Source organism: Sinocyclocheilus grahami, unplaced genomic scaffold, assembly GCF_001515645.1.
Source record: "Sinocyclocheilus grahami isolate Dianchi unplaced genomic scaffold, SAMN03320097.WGS_v1.1 scaffold596.1, whole genome shotgun sequence".
Lineage (NCBI taxonomy): Eukaryota > Metazoa > Chordata > Actinopteri > Cypriniformes > Cyprinidae > Sinocyclocheilus > Sinocyclocheilus grahami.
The window spans coordinates 458,842-476,842 of record NW_015505775.1 but is presented as its reverse complement, the minus strand read 5'-3'; the positions used below and the strand labels follow the sequence as shown (position 1 = coordinate 476,842).

Here is an 18,001-nt window from a genome sequence, read left to right as displayed (position 1 = left end):
TGTCTGTCTCTCTGTCTGTCTATCTATCTGTCTATCTATCTGTCTGTCTATCTATCTCTCTGTCTGTCTCTCTGTCTGTCTTTGAAATATCTTGGAGTACCACAAATACCATGGTAAATGAAAAGAAAATGCTTTATTGGCCTGGTATGATTACATAGAATTAAATTATGCTTACATTTGAATTAAATGGTAATCATTCAGTACCATAATGTATCTCAAAGCACGGTGTATCCTGATACCATGTTTTTTTTTTTTTTGTGCGTAGGGCCATGCCTTTCCAAAACAACCATAACAGACTCACGTACAGTAGGTAATAAGCTGTGAGATACGTAATTAATTTCTTTCCCTAAACCATCCATCCCGTCTTTCTCTCTTCCTCTCTCTCTCAAACACACATTACTCTCTGTTTTGGTTTTCTGGGTGGTCCTCAGCGGAGTTTATAAGCGTCGCTGCTCTTTCATTCTCGCATCTAAACCCCGCCCACATCACACCCCCAGCCAGCCGCTTGCCGTTTCCTCAGGGCTGATAGGGCATCATGAGGAAGTGCCAGGGACCCGTGGGTGGACTGTGGTTGGGCTGCTGTCTGTGGTTTGTTTGGGAAATGATTTTCACACCCTGAAATGAAAGTCACACCCTGAGCTCACAGTCACGATCAGCATTACTGTCTGTTACTGATGTTGTCATTACCTCTGATGAGTCACATCTTGTCGGGGCAGGTGAAAGTTTAATTAGAGGTTTTAGTTGTTAGACACAGTGTGTGGGTTGTTGCTATTGTCTGTGTTTGTTTGTCTGTGTAGGTTAGCCGGGGGTTAACGTTGCATTTAGGTGTTTTAAAAAGTGAGCATTCATAAACTGTGCTGGATGTAAACTATTCTGTGTACTTTAAAATCTACTACTTCCATTAAGTAGTAATTTTAGCGTTAAAATACACTGACTTTATCTGATGTGCTTACTTTTGATATAGGTTTTTTATTATGTTCCCTAGCAACAGTCTGTCACATCCCAAAATTTCTTAATTACTATACTTTTATGTTCTTCTCCCTTTAGTTCATGGATCATCCCTCTCACTGGTGTCCAGCACCTCTTCTGTCTATTCAACGGTGAGTTTTTTGTGTGTGTGTGTGTTTTAAATTTTTATTTTTACTTTCTAACTTACTTTGTTTCGTACAAACTCTTCCATAATAAACAAACATTTATTAAAAATCCAAATCATATAATCGGAACACCAAATTGTTGTACAGTTAACATGGGATAGATAGATAGATAGATAGATTTCAGTGATTAGGTTTCAGCCAGTGATTATATAGGAAAATTGATAAATTGGAATGTGCCACACCTCCAGATGGGCGGCTCTACTTACCTGCAGAGGTGTTTTAACAACAGTCTCACTCTGGCACACGTGCAGTGAGTCTTCAGTTCAAATGAGGTTGACTTCAGGAAGAGAGGAGGTAGTTGGTTACATACTTAGGTAGTAGAGATTTGTTTAGAAAGGATCAGATTTACTGAAGTATAAAGAGTGGAAAATCATGATGATGGCGACTCTTTCTATGGGGAGAGCTGTGACTTCTTGGGGATACACGGTAGGAATCTTCGTTTTTAGATTGCTCCTATTCTATATTTATATATTTATGTGACATATTATTACAATTCATTCATTCTTAGTTATGTACCAGTAAATCAAATCTGTAGTGACTTGAAAAGTGTATCTTGTTGGACTTAACTAAGCAGAGAATTGACTCTACAGTCTGTCTGAAGTTATTTGTCTGAAGTTGGAGGCTGTAAAGTGGGTTTGTTTGTGTATGTGGGAAACAGCTGTCATGCAGAAACATAAGGTCTCTTAGACACAAACATGAAATACTCTGTGGTGCTTTTAAAAGTACAGGTTCATTCTGTACAACAGAGTACTGAACGTTCATCAAAAGCCAGATATAATAGCATGGTAATCTTTGGTCTCAGAGACAACAAAAGCTCAGAGCTTTGTTTGAAATCTCTGAGCTTTTGTTGTCTCTGAGACCAAAGATTACCATGCTATTATATCTGGCTTTTGATGAACGTTCAGTACTCTGTTGTACAGAATGAACCTGTACTTTTAAAAGCACCACAGAGTATTTCATGTTTGTGTCTAAGAGACCTTATGTTTCTGCATGACAGCTGTTTCCCACATACACAAACAAACCCACTTTACAGCCTCCAACTTCAGACAAATAACTTCAGACAGACTGTAGAGTCAATTCTCTGCTTAGTTAAGTCCAACAAGATACACTTTTCAAGTCACTACAGATTTGATTTACTGGTACATAACTAAGAATGAATGAATTGTAATAATATGTCACATAAATATATAAATATAGAATAGGAGCAATCTAAAAACGAAGATTCCTACCGTGTATCCCCAAGAAGTCACAGCTCTCCCCATAGAAAGAGTCGCCATCATCATGATTTTCCACTCTTTATACTTCAGTAAATCTGATCCTTTCTAAACAAATCTCTACTACCTAAGTATGTAACCAACTACCTCCTCTCTTCCTGAAGTCAACCTCATTTGAACTGAAGACTCACTGCACGTGTGCCAGAGTGAGACTGTTGTTAAAACACCTCTGCAGGTAAGTAGAGCCGCCCATCTGGAGGTGTGGCACATTCCAATTTATCAATTTTCCTATATAATCACTGGCTGAAACCTAATCACTGAAATCTATCTATCTATCTATCCCATGTTAACTGTACAACAATTTGGTGTTCCGATTATATGATTTGGATTTTTAATAAATGTTTGTTTATTATGGAAGAGTTTGTACGAAACAAAGTAAGTTAGAAAGTAAAAATAAAAATTTAAAACACACACACACACAAAAAACTCACCGTTGAATAGACAGAAGAGGTGCTGGACACCAGTGAGAGGGATGATCCATGAACTAAAGGGAGAATAACATAAAAGTATAGTAATTAAGAAATTTTGGGATGTGACAGACTGTTGCTAGGGAACATAATAAAAAACCTATATCAAAAGTAAGCACATCAGATAAAGTCAGTGTATTTTAACGCTAAAATTACTACTTAATGGAAGTAGTCGATTTTAAAGTACACAGAATAGTTTACACTCTGCAGGTAAGTAGAGCCGCAGGTGTGGAGGTGTGGCACATTCCAATTTATCAATTTTCCTATATAATCACTGGCTGAAACCTAATCACTGAAATCTATCTATCTATCTATCTATCCCATGTTAACTGTACAACAATTTGGTGTTCCGATTATATGATTTGGATTTTTAATAAATGTTTATGTTTATTATGGAAGAGTTTGTACGAAACAAAGTAAGTTAGAAAGTAAAAATAAAAATTTAAAACACACACACACACAAAAAACTCACCGTTGAATAGACAGAAGAGGTGCTGGACACCAGTGAGAGGGATGATCCATGAACTAAAGGGAGAAGAACATAAAAGTATAGTAATTAAGAAATTTTGGGATGTGACAGACTGTTGCTAGGGAACATAATAAAAAACCTATATCAAAAGTAAGCACATCAGATAAAGTCAGTGTATTTTAACGCTAAAATTACTACTTAATGGAAGTAGTAGATTTTAAAGTACACAGAATAGTTTACATCCAGCACAGTTTATGAATGCTCACTTTTTAAAACACCTAAATGCAACGTTAACCCCCGGCTAACCTACACAGACAAACAAACACAGACAATAGCAACAACCCACACACTGTGTCTAACAACTAAAACCTCTAATTAAACTTTCACCTGCCCCGACAAGATGTGACTCATCAGAGGTAATGACAACATCAGTAACAGACAGTAATGCTGATCGTGACTGTGAGCTCAGGGTGTGACTTTCATTTCAGGGTGTGAAAATCATTTCCCAAACAAACCACAGACAGCAGCCCAACCACAGTCCACCCACGGGTCCCTGGCACTTCCTCATGATGCCCTATCAGCCCTGAGGAAACGGCAAGCGGCTGGCTGGGGGTGTGATGTGGGCGGGGTTTAGATGCGAGAATGAAAGAGCAGCGACGCTTATAAACTCCGCTGAGGACCACCCAGAAAACCAAAACAGAGAGTAATGTGTGTTTGAGAGAGAGAGGAAGAGAGAAAGACGGGATGGATGGTTTAGGGAAAGAAATTAATTACGTATCTCACAGCTTATTACCTACTGTACGTGAGTCTGTTATGGTTGTTTTGGAAAGGCATGGCCCTACGCACAAAAAAAAAAAAACATGGTATCAGGATACACCGTGCTTTGAGATACATTATGGTACTGAATGATTACCATTTAATTCAAATGTAAGCATAATTTAATTCTATGTAATCATACCAGGCCAATAAAGCATTTTCTTTTCATTTACCATGGTATTTGTGGTACTCCAAGATATTTCAAAGACAGACAGAGAGACAGACAGAGAGATAGATAGACAGACAGATAGATAGACAGATAGATAGACAGACAGAGAGACAGACAGAGAGATAGATAGACAGACAGATAGATAGACAGACAGAGAGACAGACAAACAGACAGACAGACAGACCGATAGACAGACAGATAGAAGACAGATAGATAGATAGATAGATAGATAGATAGATAGATAGATAGATAGATAGATAGATAGATAGATAGATAGATAGATAGATAGATAGATAGATAGATAGATAGATAGATAGATAGATAGATCAACTTTTGCCTGAGGCTGAGGATATGAAATGTATCTTCTTTACTTCCTGTGTGTGGATCAAGTCCTCTCTCAAACCTGTTCCCACAATCCCTCTGGGACTTTAACAGCACTCATGTTTCAGAGTCACAGAGTTCAGTCCCCTGTCCGTGGCACACATACTGTATCATATTTTTTTTATTCTTAAGAGAACGTACATGGCTTTTAACCTGTATTTGGTTTCAGATGTCACAAAAGGCCCAGTTGGGTAATATTGGGTTACTGTGCCGCGAGTGTCATTTTCAAATCTTTCTGCAGGAGTCAGTTTATGGCTTAACTGTCTTTGGCAAACAACTTTCCGTTCTTAAGGAAGAGACTCATACCAGGTAAATGCATGAACAGGTGGTCCGGGCTGAGTGGAAAATTGGAATGACTTAAAATGTAACATAAAGCTTTAAGTACACAATGATTATTCAAAAAGATTTCATGTGTGTCAGTGAAAGAGAGGAGAACAGACACTGTTGATTTAGTCTAATGGGTGAATAGACTGAGGATAGACAGATGGGCTTATGCTGGATTCAGCTGTCTGTGCGTTGTATTTCAGCATGGAGCTCAAGCTGACAAGCTGTTGCAGAAATGTACCTTCTTCTTAAAAAATCTTCTTTTGTCTTTAAACAACGAGTAAGCTGCCTACCAAGACAACATTTTTAAATATAATACAGGTGCTCCTGACATGTAGACTCTTCCAAAATGTAGACAACAACATTATTATGCCTTCTAAGATACCTTATTTTGGTCAAATTATAAATCATTGCATGTATCATTCATAGATACGGTAATGCAAAAATCATTTAAGTTGTGACAGACTAATGTAATGTACTAATCTAATGTAACATTTCTAAAGTATAGAAGAGCATAAATTAATCTACTGTCTCTTGCAATTATTTATCTCACCTTCCTCGAACCCGTCCCTGAAGGATCCCGACCGGCTCATGGTGCGGGTCTTCTCATCCAGAGACATGCAGGAGTTGCGCAGACGGGAATCACCATGGCTGTCCAGCGGGTTGTCCTGATTGGTCAGGCTGTTGTTGCGCAGGCTGGCTAGATTAATCTGAGCACCCGTGGTGGGGCTTCCTGTATAGCACAATCAAGACAAGACAAATAATAATAGTCAAAATGACATATTCATTTCTAGTATGGTCTGCTGCATGTAATATAATTTCAGACAAACCATGTTGGAAAATTAAAAAAAAAAAATTATTTAAAGCAAAGTGCACACTTAAGTCAAGCCTACAAATAATACACAATGCATTTCAGAAAAGAATACTTGAATAATCGTTATGAAAATGTTATATCCAATATTGTATATTCACAATATATGCATTTTACCAAGTTGAGCAAAGTTAAACCGCGTTCCGGATGGTGACGTCAAGCTGGAGCCGGTGGAGAAGGGAGAGTTACTGGTTGAGTCCTGCAATCCACCGGCCGAATGTGAGCGCAGCCAATCACGCGCCTCTTCTTGACGCAGCTGTGTTGAAGGGGCGTACCTGCAACAAGAGGACCATCCAATCAGATTCATTCTACTGTCACTGTTACAAACACTGTGATCTGAAACCTGACCAATCAACGTCATTTTAGTACGTGTAAAGTCATTTTATAAGTTCTAATTTCTAATATTTTATTTAAAAAATTGTATATTTACACTACTGTTCAAAAGTTTATTTCAAAGAAATTAATACTTACATTCAGCAACATTAAATTGACCGAAAGACACTAAAACATTTAGAATGTTACAAAAAATTAGATTTAGAATAAATGCTGTTCTTTTCAACTTTCTGTTAATTGTTATGAATGATTATTAATCTACGAGTCCTTAAAAATGTATAATGGTTTCCACAAATATATTAAGCAAATCAGCATATTAGAATGATTTCTGAAGGATGATGCGAGACTGAAGACTGGAGTAATGATGCTGAAAATGTTTTTTTCACTCACCAACTTTTGAACGGTAGTATATATGAAAATATATTTATGTTTTACATTTTAGAACATCTATTATTAACATTAATGTGTAATATATACTTTGCATTAAAAAAAACTTATAAATAAATAAAATATTAATGTTCATAATGTGAAGAATTATTTGGAAATCATCAATAGCTTGTAAATGGAATTACAAATAAAAGTTGGGCTAAAATTTTGATTTGCTCACACACTGCAGACAGAAAAAGTAATAAAACTGTGGGAAGAAAAAACATAAATTTCCCAAAAAAACTGCTAATTTACATATAGTACTCCATAAATAAACTCCATGAAAAAACTCTACAAAAAGTGACAAGTGCCATGCGCTCACACCGAAACTGCAACAGAAAACAGTGCTCAAAAATAAAACTGTAACCACACTGCATATTAAAACATAGAAGCATGTGCAAGAGAGAGAACAGAACAGAAAGGAGAACATGAGTGCCAGTATAATAAGCACAGTGAGCAGGATCTGCATATTCCCACAATGCACCTGTACTTGAGTCTCTATCCCTGCAGGAATCACTGAGAAACGGATGAAATGAAAACAGCGAGGGAGGAGAGGAACATGTAGAGCTTACTCAATCATGAGGGGTTGGTCCACTCCAGACAGATAATAAGGTTTAATTCAATTATAATTGAACTATTAAAGGTGATTATCCTTTGATCTGTCCTTTGAGAACTCCTAAGAGTCCAAACAAAAGCTGTTCTTGATCTATGCACATTAATCATAAAGCAAATAAACCATCTGTGTAATCAATGCTCTGGGTTTGATTGAGGAAAGTTATGAATTTTACCACTAGGTGTCGCGAGAGTAACAAGTGCTAACAAAGGTGTAATTAAAGCCCCCATGAAATGGTTTGACAATCATAGTTCTACATCATGTTCATGTGTTGGCATATTTCCTATTGAAACAGGAAGTCCCTTTTTAAATAGCCAGTAGCCTTAAGTTTACGCCACAGCCCTGCAAAACCTCACCAGACACTTCTATCAAAAACTTATTTTTGGTCCATTTGTCCAGTAGATAATTAAATAAATAAAAATTTTGGAGTTCACTAGCATTTAAATGAGACATGGACTAAGAGCCACAAAACCTAATTTACATTTGATTGCATGGGGTCTTTAAAACTTTAAAATTACGCAAACACAAAGACACAAAGCCATGTCATTATTAAAAAACAGCATAAGCGGACTCAAAAGCTATCGGACATTTTACCTGTCTTGCTTCCGGGGCAACGTGTTACGGCTGAATTTAGGACTTGCAGAGGGAGAGGACAGGGGACTTGGGGAAAGTAGAGGGGAGAGGAGAGGGTTGATAGACAAACATAGAGCATTGGAGAATAGATGAATACAGAATTACAGGCACCCCAAGAGGCTTCCACACTGCAGTCAACTTGATAAAGTGTGTTATTATGCTGAGCACTGTGATAGAACGACACATATTCAGTTTTAAATTGTAAACCTAAAGTTTGCCTATCAATATAAAGTTTATCCATCAACTGGGTTTTATACCAACAAATTAAACATTTATTTTTAAGAATAAAGAAAAAAAAAGATAAAGAAAAAAAAACTAAACTAAACTAAAACTTAAAATTATAACTATAAATGATAATTCATAAAATTACATGAGCAAGCATCAAATTACTTAGTATAAATAAAATATAAATAAAACAGAATCGTTATGGTAAACAAAAACTATTAACGAATAGTTATAAATATTTATAGTATTATTTATTTATAGTATATATTTATAGTATTATAAAAGAAATACACACACACACACACACACACACACACACACACACACACACACACACATATATATATAAGCCAATTAAAAATGTAATGAATACTATAATAGTATAAAAATAATACTGAAAAGCAATCAGTTTCCTGATTTAACAACCTAACTGAATTTAATGGATAAGAATTTTTTTTTTCAGATTCAGAATTCTGATTCTCATAGACCACATACACACTGCAAATGTCATGTCTCTTTGCTCCTGGATTCTGTACACACAGGGAAAAAAATCATATAGGAGATTTATTTCCCCATTTAAATGTGGTTACCCCCTTAAACCTTGCAGTGCAAAAGTTACTTTTCAGAATCAAGAACTGATTCTAATTCAGATTCAAAATCCAATTCAGATTAGCCCTCCAATTTCTGAATTATAATACACACTATTTCAGTGTTAACCCAGACCAGTCTCACAGATAAAAAAAGTACAAAGACTCCATTAAAGTTTCTTTCTAGTCTCTCCCACACTCACCTCTCTGACATGCCTGTCTTGGCACTACCCGTCCGCATCAGTAACGGGTGGACATCGTCGCGGTGATGCCCGCTGCCCACTGACATGTCGATAGACTCGCTGCTGGTGTGCATGCTGCTGACGGAGGGGTAGCCGAGAGCCGAAGAGCTGCTGATGGTGGTGCCCCAGGTCCCAGTGCACGTTGAGTACACCGAACCAGGGCTCGAAGCTTGTTCGCTGCCCCCTATGCTGGCGCCGCGGCCCCCGTACAGGGGACTGCTGCCGCCGCTGCCTGGTATTGTGTTGGGGGAGTCCAAGGGCCCACCGAAGGACTGGGTGTGCCCAAGGGTAGCGTGGGGGTTGGAGATGACGACGGAGTTTTTCATGCTCTCTGCAGAGGTAACCGGGGCCTGTTTAGCAGCCTTACCACCAAAAAGTCTGAGAGATGAAGAAAGAGAAACAGAGAATAAAACCAAACACTTAGTAAATCAGATAATAAGAGCAAAACAGTGAATGAGAAATCATGTATCGGTATAAGAGTAAACATAATATCCAGATTCTTTCATTTCTGAAAGAGACATGGAAGTAAATTGGAAAGGCATTTTAGTTTACACTAAGACTAACTAGTTTACTACATATACACTAGGGGTGCAACGTTCTCGGTAAAAAAATCAAACCGTACCGTTCTCCACACACGGTTCGGCATACACTAGGACCGCGGTTCAACTTAAATCTGACAATGCATCTATAATATGGTTTATTAGAGTTTGGCTAATGCATGTTTCTGTTGATGGATACAAATTCTGGCTTCCCAATACATTACAACAAGAGCGATGAGAGAGAGAAAAAAACAATACCTGGACAAACCAGTCACTCTTTAATCAATGCGAGTGCTTTATGCTGGAATAACTGTTGATAGCGCAGGTGAGACCAGAACATCACACGTTGCTATCTGTATTTAAACTAAACTCATTTAAGCCTTGCCAGTTTAAATATTAAAGAGCCAGAAGATGTGAACTTGCGCGCGCAGTGAGACGATCTGTGTGGTCGCTCATCCGAAGCAGGTGAACCCGCGTCTCAGAAGGCGCGCAAATATTAAGCTCTCTGTGAAGTATTGTGTTTGAATGGACAAATTCACACAAAAATTATGTCAAAATGCCCGTCTTGGTGAGTATCCTAGCAGACATAGTCAGCTGAACGAACAGTATCAGTGCACTGGATCAGTGCGTTCTCTTAAAGTGACAGCACTTTCCTCATGTTAATCAAACAGCAACAACACGGAAATCTCTCACTGCTCTTGACTGAATAACTTTTGTAATTTTAATAAGGATTAATCTTTAATTTATACAGTCAAATATGCAATGTTATTTTACATTTGATTTATTCAATTTCTGTACCTAAAAACTATGTTAGACCTACCTATAATTTTTTAAAAGTTTTAGGTTTTTTCACTGTTTATTTATTTGTGCTGTTACTTGTAGTTAGATTATTTGTTTATATTTTCTTTATTTATATTTGACAATATAGTTTTTTCCCTAAACATAGCACATACCGAACCGTACCGAAGCCGTGATTCTAAAACCGTGATACAAACCGAACCGTGAGTAAGTTGAACCGTTGCACCCCTAATATACACTACTGTTAAAAAATGTGGAGTTGGTAAGACTTAAGTCTCTTATGCTCACCAATTTGATCAAACATACAGTAAAACAGTATTTTTTCGGTGTTTGGAATAAAGCTGAAACAAAATAAAATATAAATATTATATGAAAAATCTGAACTTAAAATCTTTAACAAAAATGTGAAATGTTGCTTTGGCATCTATGCAAAATTTTCATTTAAGTTGTAGTACTAAAATTTCTATTAAAAAATTCAATAAAAATAAAGCTAAAATAAATAAATAGCATTGCAAAATATTTTTTTCAGTTTAAAATAAGCATTTTCAATTTTATTATAGTTTGAAATGTAATTTATTTCTGTGATAAGGTTGAATTTTTAGCAGCCATTACTCGAGTCCTCAAATAATTGTAATATGCTTTGTAATTTGTAATTGAAAAGCATTTCTTCTTATTATCAATAGCCAGGTTTCCATCCAAGGATTTTTTGCGCTTCAACATTTTTACCGATATAGCTAATGGAAATGCAATTTATCGATAAAATGTCTCATGTGTCGACACAATCTTTTTCCGTTTAACTTTAGCGCATAAAGTCTATATCGATAGTTCGAATGTCGCAAACATTTGTTTGGAAACACTTTTTGTCGAGAAAAGGGGCTTTAACGCAAATAAATGTGGTGTCACATGACAGAATTAGCCTATACACAGCGTCTGTGTTCGTGGTGTTGCTCATGTTAAAGCACCGTTTCTCTGTAGTTCAAAAGTGCATTAAATCATAGGCCTATTCATATTATTAAATTGTATCTAAAATTATTTTACATATGGTAAGAAAAAGACGAGTTACCTTTCAAACATACATATCTTAATTTGGTGTTCCTTTACGTTGCAAGTTAAAATGTATTAAACTATTTATAAATAACTATTTTAAATATTTATTTTATTTACATTCACAATAAAATAAAGTAAAATAAAGGAAACAAACAGGATGCCGCTTTCTCAAGAACGCATCACAAAAATGAAACAAATTCTGCATATAGGCTGCTACTTGTTGCACTTTTTTTGTTTCTCTTTCCTTTTTTTAATTTATTAATTATTTTGACAATATTTTGCATATAAGCCTATTTATTTATTTTATAGCTTTATGATGTTTTTCTCCTTCGCAGAAGCACTGCAGGTGCGTGATGTGAACAAGGGAATCCTCACGTTCTGTTGTTTATGCTGCTTTTTGTGTGTATAAAATTAATCACCGGAAAACAAATTTAGGTATTTTTAATGGATCACAGCCACGTTGTAATTTAACAATCTTGTCGGTTAACAGTTAATAATGGCTTAACGACCGTCGGTTGTCGGTTAAGAGAAATAAAATAACCGAAATGAACATTCCTATTTCCAATACAGTCTAATAAAAGTAAGAAAAACGTAAAGTCTGAAGAAAATAAAAAAACAACTGCACCTGTTTATGAATATTGCTTGGTGCTCAAGTATCTAAATAGTCTATAGGCCTAACTAAGCACAACAAAAAAAAACTCATGACACTTGTTAATAAAAATAATTTTATGTAAGCCTATACATTTAAATACCCTATATAATAAAGTTTAGTTTCAAATGGATGAAGAACAGGCTACTAGCCTATGTAATTTGCGCAACAGGTGAAATTATGTGTGGAAACAGCTCAAGGGCAATTTTTTTGCGATACACCAAAACTTATGCGACAATTCGTTTTTTTAGGGATGACACCAAATTATATTCATCATCACGCACACCATTTTATCGGTAAAAAGCAAGTTGGATGGAAACAGGCTGGGGACAGCAAATTTCACAACATTTTTTTATGCATATTCTCTTTGTTGATAACAAAGCATCGCAAAAATTGGATGGAAACTTGGCTTATGTCTCTTTTAACCCCGAAGCTAAAAAGAAAAACACTGTTCTATCCTTAAAAACAGTTGAAAAAGATTAAAAGCACTTTGCTCATCAATAACACGAGCAGCGCAGAGGGAAACGCGAGCCACCCTGGAGAGTCATGATCCATGACTGTCATAAAGCAGGTTATGTAAACAGCTTCAGAAAGACCCTAATCATGGAGCTGCAGGAGGTTACAAAAACTCATTCCTTCTTTCACATGTTTGGCTATGTAAGAGGGGCCAGAGAAGATGAATGGGGCCATTAATTGAGGAAGCGTCAATGGAAACTCTGATTTATGAGGGTGAAATTCTGTGTGTGGTACGTTGCCCCTGCTCCTTTCCGTACCTTCTTAATGTTGGAGACGAGACCTCACTATACTTGTTTCCCTGTCTCGCTGTCTGTGGGATAGTTGCTGCCCCTCCTCCCGAAACGATCGGATTGGTTCTCAGGTTGTCCATCTCTGAGGCCACGCCCTTCTCTTTGTCCGTCTGATTGGCTTGGATTGCGTGCCCGTTGATTTTAGTGCCAGAATCTCTCGGTTTGCTAGTCGTGACGGCAGTAAGGACGGGCGTCCGGGAGCTCAAGCTTGACTCGATGCTGCTTGTGGACGATCGGTTTCCGTTACGGGACGTGGCTCCAGAACGAGAGGGTCGCGGTAGACTTCGGTACTGCAGCGTTGAACGAGCACTGGGGGACAGGTAGCCATCTTCTTGAGGGGGCAATAAACCATCCACAGCCCCTTTTAATGATGCTCTCCCACCGACCAGAAGGGCAGAGGATTTGGGAATCTTGCCCAGGGTGGCAGAGCCACTGGTAATGGTGGCACCGCTCGCTGTCACCAGAGTGATGCTGGAGGTGGTTACCACAGTGGCCGGGCCGTGGGCGCCGTTAGGCTTCTTGAAACCGAATGTGCTTGTGGGGACTCGGCCTGCGGGCGTTTTCTTGGCTTCGTCTCCGCTGCTTCGACCGGCATCGGAGGAGGAATGCTGGACGATGTTGGAACTGGGAGACATGCGGCCTTTTTCGGAGACCTTGGCGTCATCTGTTTTACCTATCGGACAAAAGAATGTTACAGCTGGGCGAGTTGATAATGCATAAAACTTGCAGATAAAGTCAACGCTGTGTGTAGGAGGTCAATGTGACTTGGGGGGGAAATCGAAAATGCAATTTTTCTGATTTAAAATGCAAATAATAATAAAAAAAGCTCCAGGTTTGCTGTGTTTGTTTGTAGGGTTGCTCAAACTGGTCTTTTTTTTTATTGTATACCAATATGACTATATAATAATATTAATAATAACAATAATAACAATAATAAAATAATAATAATAATAATAATAATTTAATTATTATTATTACTACTACTAAATAAAATTATTAAACAAAATAAGAATTATAACTTGTAATATTTCACTGCAGCTTCACTGCAGCTTATTTAGTTTAAGCAGTTATTTAAGAAAAAAAATTAGATTATGTATTTTACAGTACAACTGATAAAAATTGTGATTAAAAATAAAAAATTTTTTACTAAAATGAAAAAAAAATATCTAGCTGTGGTTGCTTAATAATAATATTAAAAATAAATCAATAATAATAACAAACAAATGCAAAAATTTACTATTGTAAATAAGTATTTAAATAAATATTTAAGAAAATAATCTGTAAAATTAAAAAGCTAATATTTACAGTACTTTTTCCATTTTCAAACACTTAACCATCAAGCTTTTATTTTGAGTTGACAATGAGTTGAAAACAGTTGGTTTATAAGTGATTTCCATTACAAGTTTGGGAAGATGGTTGGTACTTGCAGTGCTCCCAACTGCATATTATAAGTGACTCAAACTCGAACAAATGAGGGGATATAGTTCATGTGGAGCAGCATTTACTGTGAACTGAGCTACTCTAAAGGTGATACACGGGGCAACCTTTTGAGCAATGTTGCCATCAACGGGCAACGAGGTGAGACACAGAGCCCAAAATTGATTTAAAGTATCCAGATAGAAATTTGTTGCCCATTCTCAGTGGAAAAGTGCCCAAGCAACATTGCTCAAAAAAGTTGCACCTTGAGACGCTGAAAACTCTGGACCATGAGCTGCTTGTGTGTAATAGAGCACAGTGCCATGATTCACGCTGAAACACGCAGCACGTAAATTGATTCAATCTCATTCGATTAATCGTGCAGCCGTAAATCAAATTTTCATTTGAATTTCAAGCCTAAAGACAAACATCACTGACCAGCAGCAGAGAAAATATTTTCAAAACACTTTTGGAAAGAGAACACCTACCCGTTCCTTGTGTCTTTATCATGCCGGTTCCTGTGGTTGCAGTTGTACTCTTCGTCCGCGGCGCGGTCACGCCCACCTGCGCGCTCATGCCCCTCCTCCAGGAGCCCGTCTGAGTGATGGGTGCGGTTTTCCGTCCAGAGCTGCACTTATCTGACTCCTCCGAAACATCTGAAGGGTTCCGCCGCCACTTCAGACCTGCTTCCAAACCCCCGTCTGACTTCATCTTGACCTCATCACTGGACCAAGCAGTGTTGCGTTCGGTTGCTGAATGCTTCTCTGCATCTGTCTGAGGCTACGCAAAACAATATAAACTTTCAAATCAACATTATGAATGTATCAATATTAATAAAAAGTTTAAATATTCCTTAATTTATAAGAATTAGGCACCAAATTTTAGAACAGATTTATTATATGAATATTAGCAAGTATTCAGATATTTTCCACAGTGATGTGATATAGAAATACGACAGATGGATAAATGGATAAACCGTTAATGGTATTTATTGGTATTAAGGTGACAACATTTTTAAGGGAATTAGGCTCCAAATTTTAGAATTGAGTTGTTAGTTATCAATATATTTACTTATAATTACCTGTTTAATTCTATTTTAAAAGTAACACATCTACCATAAAACAACAAACAGCACATGGCAGTAGATTTGGTGGTTTTAGAGTTTGTAGGGTTTTTTCCACCCACACTTACCATATCAATATAATTAGAAATCACAGTTCAGAGGAATGTAGAAGTGAAGCTTGAGTCAACCTATTTGTTTTAGACCGCATATTTGTTCCAATGTTTTATTGTGATGTGGCATGTCAATTGCTTGAGCTTAAATATTGACATAAGTTTCTATGCAATCAACAGCACCTATTTAGCACTTAATGAGGGTCTTAAGCAGGGGAATGTGAGAGTTGGGTTCAAGTAAACAGAAAGAGAATTGGGTTTCACGAGAAGGAAGGAAGAGGTTGGACAGACAGAGCACAGAAGAACACAACCTCTTTGTGTTTGAGATGTAGCACAAGTGATGCAGAGAAATCATTTTAATATGCTGATTTGGTGCTCAAGAAGCATTTATTATTATTATCATCAGTGTTGAAAACAGATGTGCACAGACAGAGCACAGAAGAACACAACCTCTTTGTGTTTGAGATGTAGCACAAGTGATGCAGAGAAATCATTTTAATATGCTGATTTGGTGCTCAAGAAGTCAGTGTTGAAAACAGATGTGGTGTAAGTACTTTCCAAGTACATGCCAAGTTATTCTACTAACCCAAACCCTAACCTAACAGTCTACTAATGCTCTAATGAGAGTTAATTGACATGTAGTTGCAAAGTTACTTATAGTTAGTAGAATGTCTAAAGTGGAGTTTTGGAATAAAGTGCAAACAGAAATTCACACAAGTTTAGTATGTTTGGATGCTTATGAGCTCCAAATTTCAGGTTTTACACCACTGGTCTCAAACTCAATTCCTGGAGGGCCGCAGCTCTGCACAGTTTTGCTCCAACCCTAATCAAACGCACCTGATCCAGGTAATCAAGGTCTTCAGGATTACTAGAAACTTCTAAGCAGGTGTCAAGTCAAGTCAAGTCACCTTTATTTATATAGCGCTTTTAACAATACAGATTGTGTCAAAGCAACTGAACAGCATTAATTAGGAAAATATTGTGTCAATAATGCAAAATGACAATAGTAAACACTAACTTTTCAGTTAAAGACAGTTCATTGAATTCACTGAAGTCATCATCCAGCTAAGTTCAGTTTAAATAGTATCTTTGCAATCATTTGCAATCAAGTCAACGATAATCGCTGGAAATGAAGTGTCCCCAACTAAGCAAGCCAGAGGCGACAGCGGCAAGGAACCAAAACTCCATCTGTGACAGAATGGAGGTGTGAGCTGGAGTTGGTTGGAGCTAAACTCTGCAGAGCTGTGGCCCTCCAGGAACTGAGTTTGAGACCTCCGTTTTACACAAAGGTGCATGCACAGATATGTGATATTGGATCAAAGCATTCATAAATGAATGCATAACAGTGTGTGTGTGTGTGTGTGTGTGTGTGTGTGTGTGTGTGTGTGTGCAAATGTGCGTGGATATATATATATCGGAGATCGTGCAGCTCACACATCCAGGAGAAAATAAACTTGTCAACGCTGCCCCACGACTTTTATTAATAACAGTTTAAATACTGAATCGCTACATTATAATTTCCAGCAACGAGAGGATAAAATCTTTGTTTTTGAAGTAAACTCACTCTAAAAAGAGAAACGCACAGACGCGCATACACGCAACTTTCATCTCTCTCTCTCGAATTGGTGATATTTGAGAAAAGGGTTTAACGATTTATAATTATTGGGGGGACTAGCCCCCCAGTGTGTGTGTGTGTGTGTGTGTGTGTGTGTGTGTGTGTGTGTGTGTGCAAATGTGCGTGGGTCATACCTGTCCGTTCAAAGCCTTACGGGACGCGGCGGGGGTGTTGGCATAAGAGCTTACAGAGGAGCCGGTGTTGATGTCATCAGTATCAATAGCATCACTGACCCCACTGCTGACTGAACTACTGTCATCCCAACTGAAAGACAGACAGAGACAAGAATTTTAAAAAACTTTACTAGACACTACAGTATCTGAGCCTCTGTTGTTCATTAGAGCTTTTAATATTAATGCCAAAAATGCTTACATTTATGTGTCTTTTTGTTCACTTGGGCAGCCATGTTGCCGCTGTAGCCGGTTTACGCCGAGATAATTCATACCCCTTCATTTGAAGTGTGGTCCTGAAAAATCTTTGTTTGAAGGGCTATCTGGCCCTTCTCCTACCCCTACCCCTCCAATCAAAATAGAATCGAGACACCCCTACCCCTTCACGTGAACGTGCGAAACGGAGGGGAAAGGAGAAGGGCTAAGGGGTAGAATTGGGATTGGGCCTTATTGTACATTTTTTAATCTGTTCAGGGTCATAGTGGCTAAACAGAGTTACTGATAACTGTGTTTAACACCATCCTCTCACTCCCGGGTGGCCACCATCATTCAGACCGTACTATGGCAACAAAAGAAAACACAAACAAACACACACACCAACTCAAACACACCAGCCACACAACGGTACAAGTGACCCATGTGACCTTTAACCCCTATCAGTCACAGAGGACTAGATCTATCTATCTATCTATCTATATATCATACTATCTATCTATCTATCTATATATCATACTATCTATCTATCTATCTATATATCATACTATCTATCTATCTATCTATCTATCTATCATACTATCTATCATA

General features: G+C 37.5%; 1 protein-coding gene across 1 annotated transcript in view; it reads right to left on the bottom strand.

The window, feature by feature from the left end:
• The window catches only part of LOC107557270 (neuron navigator 2-like), a 137,122-nt gene that overhangs the window by 22,911 nt on the left and 96,210 nt on the right, over positions 1-18,001 (bottom strand). The window contains exons 15-22 of the mRNA XM_016240635.1: positions 17,162-17,291; positions 14,728-15,019; positions 12,791-13,496; positions 8,946-9,362; positions 7,892-7,957; positions 6,043-6,200; positions 5,608-5,787; positions 3,368-3,420 (exon numbers count right to left, since the gene is read on the bottom strand). Coding sequence (XP_016096121.1) covers positions 3,368-3,420; positions 5,608-5,787; positions 6,043-6,200; positions 7,892-7,957; positions 8,946-9,362; positions 12,791-13,496; positions 14,728-15,019; positions 17,162-17,291 — 2,002 coding nt within the window. The remainder of the gene's footprint in view (positions 1-3,367; positions 3,421-5,607; positions 5,788-6,042; positions 6,201-7,891; positions 7,958-8,945; positions 9,363-12,790; positions 13,497-14,727; positions 15,020-17,161; positions 17,292-18,001) is intronic.